The sequence below is a fragment of the Hyperolius riggenbachi genome, chromosome 4, assembly GCF_040937935.1.
Source record: "Hyperolius riggenbachi isolate aHypRig1 chromosome 4, aHypRig1.pri, whole genome shotgun sequence".
Classification (NCBI taxonomy): Eukaryota; Metazoa; Chordata; class Amphibia; order Anura; family Hyperoliidae; genus Hyperolius; species Hyperolius riggenbachi.
The window spans coordinates 412,776,017-412,796,298 of NC_090649.1; the positions used below are offsets into that span (position 1 = coordinate 412,776,017).

Sequence of the window (20,282 nt, forward strand, 5' to 3'; positions counted from 1 at the left end):
TATTTCTGACCTGAAAACATCACTACAGAGTTGTAAAGTAATGACAGCAAACTCCTCTCCTACTCCAAGGGAATTAAATAGAGTTAATTAGTAAACACGTGTAAAATACACATTCCAGGAGCAGACAGTAGCAGATTGTATAGATTACTTAATTGTTACATCTAATACATTATCAAATGTATTAGTACAAAGAGAACGACCGAATTAGACCAGAATTAAGCCAGAAGAGACCAGAAGGAACAGACACAAGACTTTAGCAATCTGATTCACGGTTAGTGCAATAATGTTGTCTCTGCTCTTCTTGATTAGCCTGCTTTCCCTTGCTATTCTCAAATCTGTACACTCAATGCATCCTCCTGCTGTCAGCAACACTCTACATTTCTCCCTCTCTTTTATCATCTCCACAGGTTGCTTCTCACGAAAAACTCTTATTCATACAACCGCGCTATACATTTCATGCTCCAACTACCCGTAAATCTAAATCCCACCCTATCCTCCGCTCTCTCTGCCTCCTACTACTCCTTGCTGCAGGTGACATTTCACCAAACCCCGGACCCTCTGCCGCCTCGCTCCTCACTCTTGCACACTAATCGCACTGCAAACAGTCAACCACATGCACACCGAAACTGCCACAACCTTATTAATATTCCTCTTCTCCCCCCTCCTCCTCCACCTATCTCTGCTGCTCTCTGGAATGCCCGCTCAGTGTGCAACAAACTTCCTTTCATCCATGACCTTTTCAATTCAAACGCCTTCACCTTCTTTGGGGTCACAGAAACATGGCTGACGCCTTCTGACACGGTCTCACCTGCCGCCCTCTTATGGGGGATTCTACTTTAGTCACACGCCTAGAAGTGGGAATAAACATGGCGGTGGTTTGGGCATTCTTTTCTCTGATAGATGCTCCTTCAAGCCACTCACCCCCATTCCTTCTCTTTCTCTACCTTCCTTTGAAGTCCATGCAGTCCATCTATACTCTCCCTCTAACCTCCAGATCGCAATAATCTACTGCCCTCCTGCCCCTGCTTCCTTCTTACGCAGATCACTTCTCTGCATGGCTCCTCCAGTTCCTGTCCTCCGATATCCCTACCATCATTATGGGCGACTTTAACATTCATGTGGACACCAACAATTCTGCCACCACTAAACTTCTGTCACTTACTTCCTCCTACGGTCTGTCTCAGTGGTCCACTGCTCCAACTCACTCTAATGGTCATACACTTGACCTCATATTCACTCGTCTCTGTTCTATCACTGATTTCACTAATACTCCTCTCCCGCTCTCTGATCATAACTTACTATACTTCTCTCTCTCCTCCTCTCTTCCTACCACCCTGCCTCAAGCACGCTCATATACACGCAGGAACTACCGCAACATAGATATGCAATCTGTCTCTGATGCCTTGGCACCTCTCCTCACACAACCATTCACTGACCCTGACTCAGCAGCTGCACACTATCACTGCTCAATCACGCAAGTCATGGATGCAATCGCACCCCTCACCAATGTCCGCCCACACCGTGTCAGTCGCCAACCCTGGCTGACCAAAGCTACTAATCAGCTAAAGGGGTGCTCTAGGGTAGCTGAACGCTGTTGGAGAAAAAGTAATACTAATGAGGATTTCATTACTTACAAAAAAAAAAAAAAAAAAAAAAAGTTGAACAAGTTTAAAACCGCTCTCTCTTCTGCAAAACAATCATACTTCTCCTCCCTCATATCCTCCCACTTGCACAATCCAAAGCGCCTATTCAGTACTTTCAACTCCCTTCTCCGTCCACCCCCTCCTCCTCCTTCTTCATGCTTATCAGCTGAAGAATTCGCAACATACTTTACAGATAAAATTGCAAAAATCCGTAGTGTGTTTTCCATGCAGACATCAAACTCCTTCTCCACTCCTCTTGTTGACTGCTCTCTTTCCAGTTTCTCTCCACTCCCCGAACATTCGCTCTCTTCCCTTATCTCCAAATCCCATCTAACCACCTGTTCTTTGGATCCTATCCCATCACATCTCATTCCACAGCTATCCACATCCCTCATCCCTGCCCTAACATCGCTGTTTAACCTATCCCTCTCCACTGGAATTTTTCCATCCTCACTCAAGAGGGCTGTTGTAACACCACTACTTAAAAAAACATTTCTAGACCCCACCGAACTTGCTAACTACCGCCCAGTGTCACTTCTCCCATTTGCATCTAAATTACTTGAACGCCACATTCATGCTGAACTAAGTCAGTATTTATCTGCAAATTCCTTGCTTGATCAGTTCCAGTCTGGCTTCCGGCCAAGCCACTCCACAGAAACAGCCCTCACCAAAGTAGCTAATGATCTCCTCACAGCTAAATCCGAAGGCTATTATTCCATACTCCTCCTTCTAGATCTGTCATCAGCATATAACACTGTCGACCACACTACTCCTACAGATCCTTTCATCTACAGGAATAAAGGACCTCGCTCTCTCCTGGATATCTTCCTACCTCTCTGGAAGGTCTTTCACTGTTTCTTATTCAGATCAGGCCTCCTCTTCACATCCTCTGTCTGTAGGAGTACCTCAAGGCTCTGTCCCCTCCTCTTCTCCATCTACATGCACGGTCTTGGTAACTTAATCAGCTCATTTGGTTTCCAATACCATCTATATGCAGATGATACACAACTATACCTCTCGGCCCCAGACCTTAACTCCCTCCTCACACGGGTTCCCGACTGCCTGTCCGCTATTTCCTCTTTCATGTCCTCTCGCTTTTTAAAACTTAATATGAATAAAACTGAACTAATAGTCTTTCCACCATCCCTGTCCACCCCTTTGCCTGATATTACAATAAATGTTAACAACACGTCAATAACATCAGTTCCCAAAGCACGGTGCTTGGGGGTAATATTTGATTCTTCTCTCTCATTTACTTCTCACATTAACTCCCTAACCAGCTCCTGCCATTTCCAACTGAAAAACATAGCACGTATCCGACCTTTTCTCTCACATGACACAACCAAAATGTTAGTACATGCTCTTATTATATCTCGATTGGACTATTGCAATATATTGCTTGGTGGACTTCCAACTAACCGACTAGCACCGCTCAATTCTGTACTGAACTCTGCTGCTCGACTCATTCATCTCTCCTCTCGCTCTTCCTCTGCTGACCCTCTCTGAACTGAATCCTCTCATTAATTGGTAGCCAGTGAAGAGCTTGACAAACTCTTAATCCTAACCTACAAAGCTCTCCACAATCTCTCTCCCCTGTACATCTCCTCACTAGTCTCCAGATACCAACCCAGCCGCAATCTCAGATCTGCACACAAGCTTCTTCTATCCTCTTCTACAATTTCCTCCTCACATTCACGTGTACAAGACTTCTCACGTGCCTCAATCCTCCTCTGGAATACCCTTCCATAACACATCCGCCACTCTCCCACCTTTGAAATCTTTAAACGCTCCCTCAAAACCCACCTTTTCCGACAAGCGTATTCTCTAGCTTAGGCCATGCACCCACTAAATAACCTAATTACGCACTGCCTGTACATATACTGTATACTTCGCCACCTCTTGTTTCCACCCCATTCCTTTAGATTGTAAGCTCACAAGGGCAGGGCTCTCACCCTAGTGTCATGGAATGTTATTAAATTTAATTGCTTGCACTTGTAATGATCCGCTCAGCTGGCTGCACAGGCAGACAGCTGTTTGACCATTCCTCAAGCCTGTGGGATGCAGGTCTCTGGATAATAGACCTGTCTTTGCTTTGCAAGCTTCAGACCTGCTCTGCTGCTGAAGAATTTGCATATACTGATTATGCAAATTGCCTAGTTGCCTCCCTATAGGCTTGCAGCATAAATACCATGTGATCCCACAATCCTTTGCTGGTCATGGTTTGTTACTGTTGAAACACTCCTGGAGTGTCAGCCTTGCTATTGTTTGCTTAAAGATTATCTTAGAGTATTCCTGGGGACTGCATTAGGCATCTCTCTAGTACAGTCAGGTTGTATTATTTGTATTGCCTGTTCTGTCTTCTGTTTGTCCTTGCGATTGCACTGTCGCCAGCGGTGGGCGATGGTGAATCGTTTGTTCCAGAACTTGGATCACACTTGCTCTGGTGGAAAGAGCAGTGGACCCTGCTAAGCTCTGTTTATGTACTTGGATCACACTTGCTCTGGCGGAAAGAGTAGTGGATCCTTCCTGTCCTGTCTCTGAACTTAGATCGCACTTGCTCTGGCGGAAGAGCGGTGGATCTTATTTGTCCTATTCCTGTTTGTCTGTCTGGATCGCACTCGCTCTAGCGGTAGTTCCATTTGAACTCTGTCTGGGAGTGTAGGCCAGAGCTGCGGTTGCTGCTGGCTGCTCCTTCTCTCTGTCTTGTCTGATATGAACGCTCGCTGTGGGCTCGGTGGGGTAACCGTTGAGCAAGCGTTCGCGGTCTCCGTTTCAGGTTTGTGTGGCGTTGGTTAGTTAGGGTGGCGTGCTTGTCTCTGTTGCGCTAATCGTGTGGAGACCGCGCCGTAAACGCGTTCGCTGTTGCGAATGAGTGCGGTGTTCGCGTTTAGCTAGCGTTTGTCATTTTCCTTATCTTCTCATTGTTGTTTGCTGTGCCTTTGCTACTCTCGTGCTCTGTCTTGCTCAGTCTTGTGTCGCTTCTGGCAATCGCTTCTCTCGCGAATGCGTTCCTACTTTGTTTCTGCTGTTGTGTGCTCACTGTCGCGGGTTGTCGACTAGATTGGTGCGCACACATACATTCTGTCCCTGTGCTCTTTCTCATTGGCAATCGCAGCTCTTGCGATTGCGTTCTCACTTGGTTTCCCCGTGCAATTCCTATCTGGCATCTGTGGCTGTGCAGAGGATCTGTTCCTCTGCACTCCACGGCTCCATCTGCCGGCAGGAATTCCCCTCTACAGGTGCATTGCACCTTTTGCTGGGTTCTCTCAGATTATACGCTAGTGGAGGATTTCCGCAGTGTCAGCGCGCATCCTGTGCGCGGACCACGGAGAGAATTCCACAATCGTTACAGCACTCTGTTAGACATTTATACATTTTAGTCATCATGTTAAATCAAATTGTAATCAGCAGTGCTGTATCTTGTATCAGTGTTCATATTTGATGTATATCATTGTCTGTATCATTATGTATCCCTTGTTTTCTTACATCGTACAGCGCCATGGAATATGTTGGCGCTTTATAAATAAATAATAATCATAATAATAAATGTAAGGATAAATTGGGTATTTTTTTCACTTTTTTCCTTATTTTCCTTTTAAAATGCATAGAAAATAAGGTATGGTAATTACTAAAAACAAATAGCCACAAAAAGCCTAATTTGTCCTTAAAAAAAACACACAAAACAAACAAACAATACATAGATCATTTAGTTGTGATAATTATTGATAAAGTTATTGCCCAAGTAATCATAGTGGAGCTGAACTGTGAAAATGACCAGGGTAGGGAACTGGTTAAAAATACCAGTTGCCTGGCAGTCCTGTTGATCTCTTTGGATGCAGTAGTGTCTGAATAACACACCTGAAACATGTGGCTAATCCTGTCAGAAACCTCTGATCAGCATGCTTGTTCAGGCTATACAAATAAAAGTATTAGAGGCAGATGATCAGCAGCTCAGCCAGGCACCTGGTATTGTATAAAAGGAAAAAAATATGGCAGCCTCCATAACCTCTTCAGTTCAGGTATCCTTTAAAACCCAATTTATTGATAAGGTGTGAAAAATATAACCTTAGAAAAAAAAACTTAGAAGAAAAAGCAAATTGAATAAGGGCTTAAAGCAGATCACCATCTTAAAATTAAAACCTAGCCGGCTTCCTGTAAAAGATAGTTATAGTTACCGGTGCTCAGCTGCCTTCTCTTTCAAAAGCTGTCCCAAAGACCCCGAAACACCCAACTTCCTGTACGTGGCCCCGGTCTGAGCTTGGAGCATCCAGATACTCCGTTATGGCGGCACCTTGTGGCTGGCAAACACTGCAGTATTGTGGTGGAGTGGAAACTGATTCCCTCCTCAGCTGCCCTGCCTGCCCAGAGCTGTGCAGTACAGTCTAGCAGGGAATGGGGACCATGACAGACTCTCCCTCTCTCATGTGACATGTCGGAACATTACCGGCAAGTCACCTGATGAGAGAGGGTGAAAGAGGCGCCGGCTGGAGATCACAATCAAAGCATTTATGGAGGAGAAGATGAAGCAAAGCTTCCCAATACTCCACTATGGCGGTGCTCTAACAAAATAGCCTACATCGTAGAACTAACCTACATCCCATATACTTTACTATCCCCTCCCTAACCCTCCTGCCTATGCATTTGTCACTTAATGTAGGAGGATTTGACGGGAAGGCTATTTCGTCGGTAGAGAGGCACCACGTGACAGACAGTCACGGCAGTATTGTAGTGGAGCGGCACCTCGGATTCCCTCCTCAGCTGCCCTGCCTGCCCAGAGCAGTACAGTACAGCGGGGAATGGGGACCATGACAGACTGGCTAGCATTGCATTGAGGGAGTTGCCATCTAGCCGGTAGACGGAGGGTGGTGGTGGTGGTGGTGGTGGTGGGGGGGGGGTGTTATCTAGGTACCTTTACTAAAGAGGAGGAGTCACCAAGGTACCGATACAACAGAGGAAAAGAGGTGTGCGTGCGTACACACACACACACACACACACACACACACACACACACACACACACACTAGAAATGAAAGTGTGTATACTTTTTTTCTCCAGACTATAACAATATATACATTGATGCCTGGATTTGAGCTAAACCATGCCTAACAGAATCATACGACAGTTATCTTCTTTATTGTACAGGACTTACATCCAGGAATAGGCGGAAAGCGGAGATTTGGAGGGATTCTGTATGTGTTCATTGAATCCTGATCCTCTAGGAGGGGAGAAGGCAATATTAGAACCAGCTTTAAAAAATACATCATATTTAAAACAGTAGGTTTCTAAATGCGTAATATCCAAAGAATTATCCTGCTTTTTTTGTTTGTGTGTTTTTTATTTTATCTAAAATGATTAGGGTTGAACTTTATCCTAATCAGTAAGCAGATGATACTTCCCCCCCCCCCCCCCCAAAAAAAAAAAGAAATCTATTTGTTTTAATTTTTTCAAATAGATCCATCAGGGACTATTGTGTGGCTGAAACTCCTCCCATATTGTGAGTCATGGCCATAGCAGTTTCCTTTCTGTTAACCTTGTTGCATTATCTGAGATAACGGCAGTTGCCATCTGCCAAGCAAGCAGTATCTATCTCAATCACATGGTTAGTGCGTGTGTTTATAGATGAGGGAAGTTGTGCTGGCCATTTTTTTCCCCATGTTTGCTAGCAATAAAGATGAGGACCTGCAGGCTCACAGTGGATCAAACAACATGAACAAAACACGGCTTGTATGAATCATTTTTTTGATGCATCTTCTATTTTTTTTATCTTCTCAATTTGCAATGTCTATTTATTTCTTGTCCTGTACTACTATTTTTTTGGTAAAGTTCCTCTTTAAGCTAATATTCTAATGGCATCTACAGCAAAGTCAACTTCTCCTTCTGTGTGCATTCCTGCAACTTTGTGTTAATATTTTGCATTTTCATATAAGGCTCCTGTACTATGCAACTTTACCACCCTCAGTAACAATAATACTACTACCGTAATTCCAACATTTGTATAGCGCTTTTCTCCTGTCAGACTCAGGTGCTTGTGAGCTACAGCCACTAGGGTTGGCAGTAGCAGTGTTAGTGAGTCTTGCCCAAGGACTCCTTACTGAATAGGTATTGGCTTACAGAATAGGAAGAGCCAATATTTGAACCTAGGTTTCCTATGTCAAGAGGCCATGCCCTTAAACAGTACACTATCCAGCCACTAAACAGACTGTGCAAAATGGGTCTGGGACTCCCTGTTCACCTGCAGCAATTGTAGTTGTATTGACTGTTCATAGGAGGAGAGGCTGGTTTATTGCAGGTTTATGGCAAAATGATGGAGGGAACATAGCTGTGGTTGGAACTCCATACCAAGAGGTCTAACCTCATCTCAATATGATATAGTTTGCCTCAGCCTCATTTAGAAATAAAAAGGCATTGGTGTTGGTGAATGGGTGGATATTTATCTTAATATGTAAATATCCACTGACCCCAGAAGTAGAAGCCATGCTAGCAAATGAAAGTCACTTGCTAAAAAATAAAGAGAGAAATCAATTACACCAGTGTTATTCTTCTGATCTGCAGCTAGTGGTTTCCATCTCCAAACATGGCTCCATCTTTTTGGGTTAGTGGAGCTCTGCATATTAGAAAAATCACTCATTGCATTTTTAGTGGTAAGGCTACAAGATGTCGCTTTACAGCTATGTACACATACTGGAGATCTGGCACCCAAAACCCAAATCATTGTGGGCAGCTGTGGGGGAAAGAGTGCTATACAGATATGATGCTTGGTTCCTTGGTAAGCAGTGTTGTATTCTAGGGATGGGGGGGGGGGGGGGGGGGGCGGCGTGAAGTAGAGGGTGTTATGCCAGAGTGGTGCCCTTCTGCAGGAGCATGAAAGGGCTTCCTATAAATACTCTCCTGAAGCCATCACAAAGAAATGTTCCAGCTTGAGAAGATCTACAAGGTTTATGTGGCTTTGGCGGACAATGCATAATATTAGACAAAGAGTAACACATTTACAGAAGAAAAAGATGCCTTTCTTTATATACACTAGTACTATTACAGTTTTAATGGCGTGAAGTAGAGGGTGTTATGCCAGAGTGGTGCCCTTCTGCAGGAGCATGAAAGGGCTTCCTATAAATACTCTCCTGAAGCCATCACAAAGAAATGTTCCAGCTTGAGAAGATCTACAAGGTTTATGTGGCTTTGGCGGACAATGCATAATATTAGACAAAGAGTAACACATTTACAGAAGAAAAAGATGCCTTTCTTTATATACACTAGTACTATTACAGTTTTAATGGTTTCTTGCGTGACCAGTCATTTGGATTTTTTGGGGACTTACATCTTTAACACTTGTCAAAAAAAACCAAACAAGTTACTTACCAAACTCATAACTCCTTGAATTCTCATCTTCTCTGTTCAGATCAAGAGGAACATTTATATGGTTTGCATTGGATTGTATCCTTGTGGTTTCTATGCTTTTCTTGTTGATAGCTGTGGTCATTTTGTTGCTTTTTGAATCAATTTGCTGTACAGACAGGGGTGATTTTCCTGTTGGATGGAATGGGAATAGAGCACCTTGCATATCACCATCTTTTGGCTTTATGGGGAAAGAAGTGCTTTTTAATGTCAGACTAGAGGACGAGGCATAGGCGATGGTTGTTAGTTTCACAGGTTGTGAGCCCATTTTATTCCCACTACCATTTTTATTCATCATTATCCAGTAGTTATGAGCTACAGACCGATTGCCCAAATGCCCTGTGATTTTTGTGAACGATTCTGCAGGCTTGTGTGTTTTAGCTGGTAAATGTTGGGTATGGGTAACTTTAGGATAAACATATTGATTTCTGATATTTATCTTGTTAGTCATTTTTGTAATATGGGATGAATTCTCAGAATGTAGAAGTTTAAGAGGAAACTGTGAAGCAGAAGAAGAGTCTTCAGGCACCACCAGTTGACCAGAAACCACATCAGTATACGGGTATGGGCTACCACCTGTCATTTTACCTTTTGGTGAGCTCGTCAAGTAGTTCCTGCCAATCACCAGTGTCGGAAAACTCAACACAGAGCTTGCAGGCCTAGCAGGCTTCAAATTAACTGCGCCAGGCTTAGTTACATATGAAACAAATGGAAGATCTGGATATGGTTTATGATTCTTACTGGTAGTCCGACTTTCAATGTCATTACTCAGTGATGTACTTTTTGCAAATAAAGATTGTATATTCAGCCCATGAGTACTTCTGTGGCTTGCTGGATAATATTCTTTGGGTGAGGACGTGACTAGTATTGGAAACTGGGCAACTGGCACTTGGGATGTTAAGGTTTCTGTTATGATTTTTTCTGTAAAAAGACTTCCCTTACTTTTAGCAAAGTTAGGATGAGTGGTTATTGATTTTCTACTTTTGGCAGTAGAAGGCAGAGAAGTAACTATTTTCTTACTTTCAGCACCAGCAGGTTGATAAATAACCACCTTCTTAGCAGTGGTAGACTGAATAATCAGTGGTTTCTTTCTTTCAGCAGTGGAAGATCGAGGAGTTGTCATTTTACTACTTTCAGGAGTTGGAGCAATGGCTGGTTGAACAGTATCTATTTTCTTACTTTCAGGCTGAACATTTTCAGTTTTCCTACTTTCAGCAGTTGGAGCAATGGCAGGTTGGCCAGTAACTATTTTCTTACTTGTAGTTATAGGTTGAGCACTTATAGTATTCCTGCTTTCATCAGTTGGAGCAATGGCTGGTTGAGCAATAGCCATATCCTTACTTGCAGTTGTAGGTTGAGCACGTGTAGTCTTTTTGCTTTCAGCAGTTGGAGCAATAGCTGGTTGAGCAGTAACTATATTCTTACTCACAATTGTAGGTTGAGCATGTATAGTGTTCTTGACTTTATCAGTTGGAGCAATGGCTGGTTGAGTAAGAACCATATCCTTACTTGCAGTTGTAGGATGAGCATTTACCGTCTCCTTACTTTCAGAAGTCGTAGCAATAGCTGGTTGAGCAGTAACCATATCCTTACTTACAGTTGTAGGTTGAGCATGTACGGTGTTCTTGCTTTCAGCAGTTGGAGCAATAGCTGGTTGAGCAGTAACCATATCCTTACTTGCAGTTGTAGGTTGAGCATGTATAATGTTCTTGCTTTCAGCAGTTGAAGCAATGGCTGGTTGAGTAAGAACTATATCCTTACTTACAGTTGTAGGTGGAGCATGTACGGTGTTCTTGCTTTCAGCAGTTGGAGCAATGGCTGGTTGAGTAAGAACTATATCCTTACTTGCAGTTGTAGGTTGAGCATTTACCATTTCCTGACTTTCAGAAGACGCAGCAATAGCAGGTTGGGCAGTAACCATTTCCTTACTTGCAGATTTAGGATTTTTGGTTTCCCTAGTTTCAGCAGTTGGGGCAATGGCAGTTGTAACAGTGGTAGGTTGAGCAATATCAGTTTTCATACCTTTAGCAGTTGGAGCAATGGCAGACCAAGTAGTAAATTTTTGACTTGCAGTTGTAGCAGTGGTAGGCTGAGCGATTACCGGTACCCTTCCTTCAGCAGGGGCAGGTTGAGGCATTGTAGTTTTAATATCTTCAACTACTGTTGCAGTGACAGGTTGAGAAGTTACTATTCTACTTTCATTAAATGCAGAGGTGCTAAATTGGATAGATAGCATTGTCTTACTTTTAGTAGTGGCGTGTCGAGAGGAAGCAGTTTTCCTACTTTCAGACTTCTCTGCAGTGGCTGGTAGAAAAGTGAATTTCCTTCTTTTAGTTGTTACAGCAATGGTAGATTGAGCATGTACCATTTTTCTACTTTGAGAAGTGGTGTGCTGAGAAGTGGTGGTTTTACCTGCAGTGGTAGGAAGAGTAGTTACTATTTGCCTAGTCTCACTATTTGTAGTGATGGCAGATAGAGTATTTATTTCTGACTGTACATACACAAGATCATCTAGATGGGAATCTGAGCTTTCTGACAATGGCATCACATCTAGTAAGTCTGTGGAACCATAATAAAGAGAGGAGTGCTCACTTGTGCTTGCTGTAAGAGGAACCTCTTCTGTACTTCTGAAATCTTTGCTCAGTGTCTGTTTAAGAACATGAACCAGACTTACAGTGGACTTGTGAGGAAAGAGCATAGCATGGTCAGTACGTATAGACATCTTGGTGGGATTAGGAGAGTGAAATCCACTCTGATGCTGGATCATACTGATATTCGAGTTAGGAGTTAGAACAACATTAGGTGTAGGGTGTAAACCCTTGGAGGTTGTGGAAGATTGTTGTCCCTTTGTGACATTTTTCAGCAGGCTACTGCCAGAAGTCTCTGTAGTTAAAATGTTAGTCATAAGTAATTTAGAGTGGGGTGTAGAAGTTGTAAAACTTTGCTCTCCATTACTATGAATTACCGATCCCGAAATGTTGGAGCTAACTTTAACAATCTTGGTAGTGGTTGTTTTTGGAGTTGCAGGAGAAGTGAGTGATGGTGGACTTGTTCCTGCTTTACTAACTATGGTCTTATTTACTTCAGTTGGGAATTTATTTGGCTTCAGTGAGCAATTGCATGGGTAAGAACTTAAAACAGCAGCAGGGTCATCAAAAATGTAATATCTTCCTTCAAAATATTTTCTTAAGCCAATAGAAGAATTAGGTCGCCACAATAACACAACATTGACGGCCAGCGCCTGAGTTGCGAAAACATGGGCACGTTTATTCCAGCAAGCATAAACAATGGAGGTTTCGACTGGTGAGGAGAGCCCTTCAAAAATTATTTCATCGTGGTTGTCCTCGCAGTCTGTGTTTGTACCGAAACCCTCAATATAGATAACTATGTGTTTTCCTGGCGCAGCTAAAATGGTCCAGTTACACCACAAATTTACATCCATATTCCCATAAAACACAGGAGGAGAAAACGTGCCAAAATCTTTGTCAAGCTGGGTATGGCAGCTCTTCACAGGTACAAATGCCAACATTGAGGATGGGTTAAAACCTAGAGGAAAAAAAAAAGGCAGAAATTAACGCAGAGGTAACTATACAAAATAACTTTCAGGAAGTTCAATTTATTATTGATATCCATTGCAGGACCACTCGTGCTCCTGATTGTAATGTCCCTTATGATGCCCAGTTTCACTGCTGTGAAATGCTTAAAGGGAACCTTAGGCGAGAGGGATAAAGAGGCTGACATTTATTTGCTATTGAAAAAATGCCAGTTGTCTGGCTGTCCTGCTGATCCATTGCCTCTAATAACCTTAGCCACAGACTCTGAACAAGCATGCAGATCAGGTGCTCTGACTGAAGTCTGACTGGATTAGCCACATGCTTGTTGTTTCAAGTGTGTGATGCAGACACTACTGATGAGCACCAGGACTGCCAGGCAACTGGTATGGTTTAAAAAGAAATAAATATGGCATCCTCCATATAGCTCCCGCTTTAGGTTCCCTTTAACCATAGCCTTTCCCCTCTTCTGTGCCTGCCTATTATGAGCCATTGACCTTTCTTCCTGCTACCTCTTAAAGGGATACTGTAGGGGGGGGGGGGGGGGTCGGGGGAAAATGAGCTGAACTTACCCGGGGCTTCTAATGGTCCCCCGCAGACATCCTGTGTTGGCGCAGCCACTCCCCGATGCTCCGGCCCCGCCTCCGGTTCACTTCTGGAATTTCTGACTTTAAAGTCAGAAAACCACTCCGCCTGCGTTGCCGTGTCCTCGATCCCGCTGATGGCACCAGGAGCATACTGCACAGACACAGACCATACTGGGCTTCTGCTATACACTCCTGGTGACATTAGCAGGAGCGAGGACACGGCAATGCAGGCGCAGTGGTTTTCTGACTTTAAAGTCAGAAATTCCAGAAGTGAACTGGAGGCGGGGCCAGAGCATCGGTGAGTGGATGCGCCAACACAGGGTGTCTGCGGGGGACCATTAGAAGCCCCGGGTAAGTTCAGCTCATTTTCCCCCGACCCCCCTACAGTATCCCTTTAAGTTTCACCATACGTTAATTTTCTGTACGAATGCTGAACCCTACCTCATGGCCACCAACCAAAGCTAACCCAGAGCCTTCAGTGTCCAAAACTAACCCATGTTTTATTATGTATTTATTATGTACCCATGTATTATCAATCCTACCAGAAACAGACAACTTTCTCTAACCAATAACCTTACTCTAAACTGACCTAAAGTCCAGCTTCAACCTCCTGTCATGCTGCTAATCAAGAAAATTCCTGTCATAAGGCCATCTTCCAAAGGACAGGCACCACACTTGAAATGTAATTATAGCTCTTTTATTGCATCAAACGTGACAGCAAGACAGACGCTGTTTCGGGCTGAGCCCTTCTTCCAATTGCACAAGCCACAAAGTAACACAAACAAGTGCCTTAAATACCCCACCCCCAATAAAAATACCTATCAGTTGTCAGTCTGGGCGGGACAACTGGCAGACCTGATGGGGAACAGGTAGCAGTAATATGCAAATATATCAAACAAAACACAAAACGTCATTTACACAAAAGTTGTAACAGATGGCATCATCCGTGGGCAGAAAGAGGAGCGCTTATGTAGCACGTCATATCCTGTGTAAGGATTGGCTCATAGGCCTAGTGCACACCAGAGCATTTCGGCTTCGGTTTGCGACCCGCTTGCGGGAGCGGATCCGCTTGGGTAATGTATTTCAATGGGCTGGTGCACACCAGAGCGGGAGGCGTTTTGCAGAAACGCATACTCCCGGGCTGCTGCAGATTTTGGATTGCGGATGCGTTTCTGCCTCAATGTTAAGTATAGGAAAAACGCAAACCGTTCTGAAAAACGGCACTTCAGAGCGGTTTGCCAGGCGTTTTTTGTTACAGTAGCTGTTCAGTAACAGCTTTACTGTAACAATACATGAAATCTACTACACCAAAAACGCTTCCCAAAACCGCAAAATGCTAACTGAAACGCTACAGAAAAATAAGAAAAAGCGTTTCAAAATCTGCTAGCATTTTGCGGATCTGCTAGCGGTTTTTGGTGTGCACTAGGCCATACAAAGAGCCAATCATTACTGGCCAAACAAAGAGGCGCAAGCAGCGCCAATGGCAACATGCGACTCAGGACGCGTATAATCAGTTGCCAATGAAGCGTGCTGTCCCGCCCACCACCCTCACTCAGTTCAACAGCTGAGGCTCTTGCAGCGTCATAGGTCACATGACCTCAAGCCAACCAATAGCACCAGAGAGGAGGTATTCCTCTCACAGCAGCACCGTGCGTGCCACAGGACATGGAGCACATGGTAGAAGAATAAGTGCCATCATTAAAATACAGAAATATATTAAAAAAAATACCGAATGCATACAATTCTCCAGAGTCTCAGAGCACAGCCCCAAAACGGACACCTGATAGGTTTTTTTTTATTGGGGCGGGGTATTGGGGGTGGGGTATTTAAGGCACTGATTTGTGTTACTTTGTGGCTTGTGCAATTGGAAGAAGGGCTCAGCCCAAAACAGCGTCTGTCTTGCTGTCACGTTTGATGCAATAAAAGAGCTTTAATTACATTTCAAGTGTGGTGCCTGTCCTTTGGAAGAGAGTCTATTGCAAGTCTCTGGGGACACGGAGACTAATGGTGGCCACTAATGATCCAATCTTTTTCATCCAATCTTACAATTTTATCTAATAAAAGAGAACTGCCTATAGTATCCCAATTAATATATTCCATCAGTTTACTCTTCTACTACATAGATTTGGTAAGATTGGATGAAAAAGGTTAGATCGTCAGTGGCCAGCCTGAGACCGTGGCACACCATTCTTATCTTATTCTTGGAGTGGTGCTCCTACTAATCTGCTGTCATAAGGACAGGAATTATTTACAGATTTTTGGCAGTAATGGCAGCTCGTTTGATGCTGCCTCGTGGAAGCAAAAGGAGAGTTATTGTATTTATCAGCCACCAGTTGTATAAGTGTAGAGCTTGGAACCAGCTCTGGATTGGTGGCTAGCAAGCTCATGTTCTCTATAGTTCTCTGCGGGTTCTTTCCATAGGGAAACAGCTGCAGAACAAATAATCCAGTAGACAGCTGCCATTTAGGATGCACTTTTTTTTTTCAGCCATGCCCCTTACAAGTTTCCTGTTATGGAAATAGGTCAGATTAAGAATTATTACTTATCTGGTTTTATTTGTGAAGCTTCCAATGAAAAACAATTTAAGACAAAATTATTAATGTATGGTAATTAATAGTTTTAATTACTTAAAGAGAACCTGAGGCAGTTTGTGGGGGGAGGCCTCTGTGTCCCCACACCGTCGCTCTCTACCCCCCCACCCCACCTGCATGCACTATGGCCACCCCCGAGATTAGCGACAATATTAGCGACTATCCCGGAGATGAACATCGGAGAGAGGGATTTCTTGTTCAAAACTCCCGCCAGGGTCTTTCCGTGGGGCAATGGCAGCTTTCTCTCCCTGGCTGCGCCTCCTGCAGCTCCCCCCCCCCTCCCCCCGCACGCTGGGAGACCGAATTAAATCTCTTCCCAGTGTCGTGACGGAGGTGAAAGTGGGCCAGTGCGGGCCACAGAAGCAGTGGTTTTGGTGGCTACCTGCTCCACACAGCCCCGCGTTCTGGTAGCCTATTTATTTTTCTTATTTTATGAGCCCACCTCGGACTCTCTTTAATTACAAAGAAAAACATACTTACCTACTAGAACTTTGCTTAAATAGTCAATGCCTTGGTTGTCCTTTGAGAGAAGAAAATATAGCATTAGATAGGACAAAGTGCAGAAACCAGCAAGATTTTAGTTTAAATGTAGTCAGACCACCAAAGAAGAGTAAATATTTCTGATCTTTGAATTTGTCTACAGAACAAGTTAATAGAAACGTCAACCAGTATGGACAGTCTATATCAGGGGTGCCCAAACTTTTTTAGGACAAGGGCCATATCGCCGTTCTTGACAGCGCCTTGTGAGCCGAACTAGCGTAATTAACACAATTTTTGCTGATTAGGTACACTATACCTGTGGCTATTTGTCAAATAAAACATTCCACAGGAAATAACCCATATACTGTGTACAGTTAGCATATCCCTTTCAGTATGCAGACATATTGCTACTAGCACAGTAGCAGTTGCTAATCAGTAGCTGTTACTACTGCAGGCTGTGGAAAGAATTGTGTAGATTTATAATTAATCTTTATGTATATCCTTTATATTCTCACGTGGCTATAAGGACCACATGCACAGAATCAGACCAGTGTGTTAGAGTGACACTTTAAGTAATGGAATTATTATTACCCTAAGAGTTATCACAAGATCACTGAATATATGTTATATATGTTTTTGAACCATTTACTGTGCACAGTTTCCTATGTCCTTTGCAGTGAAATTCCAGAACACCTCCCTTCCCCCTCAGTGTCATGGTGTACTAGGCACAAAAGAAACAATTTGGAAGAAGCAGTCTGAGCCAGTTTCTGAAGGTGGGGGTGACTGAAGGAAACGAAACTGAGAACATTGCTTCAGGGGACCTCCTTGAAAGGCTGACTTTCAGGACAGAGAGGAGTCAAGCGACCCCACCCAAAAGGAGAACTGAATATGCTGGTTGGACTTTTACCAGAAAGGACTGCCCAAAAGGAGGAATATTTTATATTAATTAGGATTTAAAAGGTCCCTGCACCCAGGAGAAATTCACTTTCTACTGCTGTGCAGGGCCTGTGTTAGTTGCAGACTCTAAATGCTGGCTGTTAGAAAGGCCTTGGCCAAGTAATAAAGATTTCTACGTTTTTGGCACTTAATGGAGATGTCTCATGTGTAAGTTAATTTTCCTTTAACAAGGCACAGTGTTGGCTGCTATTCAGTGGCTGCCTGTTACTGCTGCTGGCATAGTGGCAGCTGCGAATCAGTGTCTGTTACTACTGCGGGTACAGCATTGGCTGCTAATCAGTGGCTGCTAATGCTGCTGGCACAGTGGTGGCTGCAACTGCTGCTGACATAGTGGCAGCTACTAATCAGGGGCTGCTACTGTTGGCACAGTGGAAGCTGCTAATCAGTGGCTGCTACTGCTGTTGGCATAGTGGCATCTGCTGATCAGTGGCTGTTTACATAGTGGCAGCTGCTACAGTGGTGGCCGATAACCTACAGGCGAGCTATGGGGGGGGGGGGGGGGGCACAGTGGCAATAAAAGGTGGCCCCTGCATGCAGCACCACAGCTACAGCTTGCGGGCCACTTGGGATTAACTAGAGAGCAGTAATGAGCATTTTTTTCGCAGAATTTTCGCCGAAGTACAATTTGATTCGACAAGCGAAAATTCGCCCGAATATTTTAGCATTTATTTTTGCCTAATGTTTGCGATTTTCGTGGTAAATTGCAAAGTCCCCTTACAAGCTAGAATCACCAAATTAGCAGAGTAGGTTATGGAGAACAGTGTGTATAAGGGGGGAAAATAAATTTTTCAAAAAGACCTTATAGGTTTTGGAGAAAATCAAATTTGACGTTACGATAGGAAAAAAAGTATACATTTATATATTTTTTTTTGTTAAATGCCTCAATATACACAGTGATTTGAATAAAAAAAAAATTATATGAAGTGCACGTGTCCGTATTATTACAGTACCAGGGAGCAGCAGCTCGGTCAGAGTGACCATCACCCCCGTAAGTCAGGAGAAGCAGGCAATGTACATATCCCATAAATAGTGGCCCGGGGGGGGGGGGGGGGGGGGAAGAGAAGCTGGCAGTGTACAAATAATAAACATTCGAACATCGGCTTGGACACTGCGACCATGGTTAAAGGACAACTGTAGTGAGGGAGGAAATGGAGGCTGCCATATGTATTTCTTTTAAAACAAAACCAGTTGCTTGGCAGCCCTGCTGGTCTGTTTGGCTGCAGTAGTATTTGAATCAAACCTGAAACAGGCATGCAGCTAATCTTGTCAGAAATCTGACACAAATAGACTGATCTGCTGCATGCTTGTTCAGGGTCTATGGCTAAAATTATAAATGGTAGAGGATCAGCAAGATAGCCAGGGAACTGGCATGTCTTAAAGGACAACTGTAGCGAGAAGAATATGGAGGCTGTCATATTTATTTCCTTTTAAACAATACCAGTTGCCTGGCTATCTTGCTAATCCTCTGCCTCTAAAGGTGGCCATACACTTATAGATTTACAGCAGATTTGACCATAAGATAGATTTCTGTTAGATGCCTGTCAAGTCGAATCTGACAGGAATCTATCTGATGTGTGCCACACACTAGGAAATCTATTGGAAATCTATCTAAATGCATTATTGGACCATTAGATCTAATGCAACTCTATGGACCATCGATCTGCCATCAGCAGATCGACCTAGATCTTCCATCCTGTCAGATCGATCAAATTGATTGAAAAACCGGCCACAAATCAATGGAATGGGGAATTTGATAGAATCGATTGCTAAAATCGGCCAGTGTATGTGCCCCTTTATACTTTTAGCCATCAACCTGGAACAAGCATGCAGCAGATCAGGTGTTTCTGACATTTTCAGATCTGGCAAGATTAGCTGCATGCATGTTTCTGGTGTGATTCAGACACTTCTGTAGCCACATTGATCTGCAGGACAGCCGAGCAACTGGTATTGCTTAAATGGAAATAAACATGGCAGCCTCCATGTACCTCTCACTACAGTTCTTCTTTAAAGGGGAACTTCAGCCTAAACAAACATACTGTCATTAAGTTACATAAGTTATGTTAATTAGAATAGATGGGTAATATAATTTTTTACCCACCCTGTTTTAAAAGAACAGGCAAATGTTTGTGATTCATGGGGGCTGCCATCTTTGTTATGGGGGCAGCCATCTTTTTGGTTGGAAGGAGGTGACAAGGAGCAGGAGACACAGTTCCAACTGTCCTGTGTCCTGATAACCCCTCCCAGCTGCACCGCTAGGCTTCAAATGTCAAATTCAAAATGTAAAAAAAAAAAAATGTGCACCAAAACAGCAGAACGAGAGCAACAACATCAGAAATCCCATCATGCTTTGCACAGCATCAGGGGAAAAAAAAAGCCCGGGCAGTTTTCTTCTGTGCAGCTAAAAATGAGGCTTGGATAAGAGAAACAAAGTTCTGATGCTGTGAAACTGTTAAAGAAACACCAGGCCTTTTCAGTGCTGCTGACTCGATTTTTAGTCTGGAGGTGCACTTTAAGAAAGACTTGTTTTATAATACAACTACAATCCAGCCTGCTGTAGCTTGTATTTGTGGAGATTTTCAAACCACAAACACACAGACTGCAAATAAATGAGCAGGCCCGTTTCTAGGGCCGTGCGGCTGCCCAAGGAGTTGTGGGCGCTGTAATGGAGGGGGGAGTCAGCCGCGGGGAGGGCAGCCCGACCTCTCCCTCCCTTCCTCGCCGTCCTCCGTGCTCCCCCCTCCGAGTCGGACTGCAGGGAAGCGCTGTGTAGGGAGGGCAACTCACCTCCCTGGTTCCAATCGCCACCGGTCTCCTCTTCTGTCTTCTCCTCACAGCTGCTGATACACACACTGCTTCCGGCTAAACAGGAAGCAGCTTGTGTATCAGCGGCTATGAAGAGAAGAGGAGACAGGTGTTCGGCGATTGGAACCAGGGAGGCGAGTTGCCCCTCCCTACACAGCGCTTCCCTGCAGTCAGACTCGGAGGGGGGAGCACGGAGGGCGGCCCGCGGCGAGGAAGGGAGGGAGAGGTCGAGCTGCCCTCCCCGCGGCTGACTCCCCCCTCCATACTGGTGGGCACCTA

General features: G+C 44.0%; 1 protein-coding gene across 4 annotated transcripts in view; it reads right to left on the reverse strand.

Moving 5' to 3' along the window:
• LOC137504236 (uncharacterized) overlaps positions 1-20,282 on the reverse strand; it is a 72,878-nt gene that overhangs the window by 32,570 nt on the left and 20,026 nt on the right. For all 4 annotated transcript variants that reach the window (XM_068232372.1, XM_068232371.1, XM_068232370.1 and 1 more), the window contains exons 4-6: positions 16,245-16,284; positions 9,000-12,581; positions 6,793-6,858 (exon numbers count right to left, since the gene is read on the reverse strand). In XM_068232372.1, coding sequence (XP_068088473.1) covers positions 6,793-6,858; positions 9,000-12,581; positions 16,245-16,284 — 3,688 coding nt within the window. The remainder of the gene's footprint in view (positions 1-6,792; positions 6,859-8,999; positions 12,582-16,244; positions 16,285-20,282) is intronic.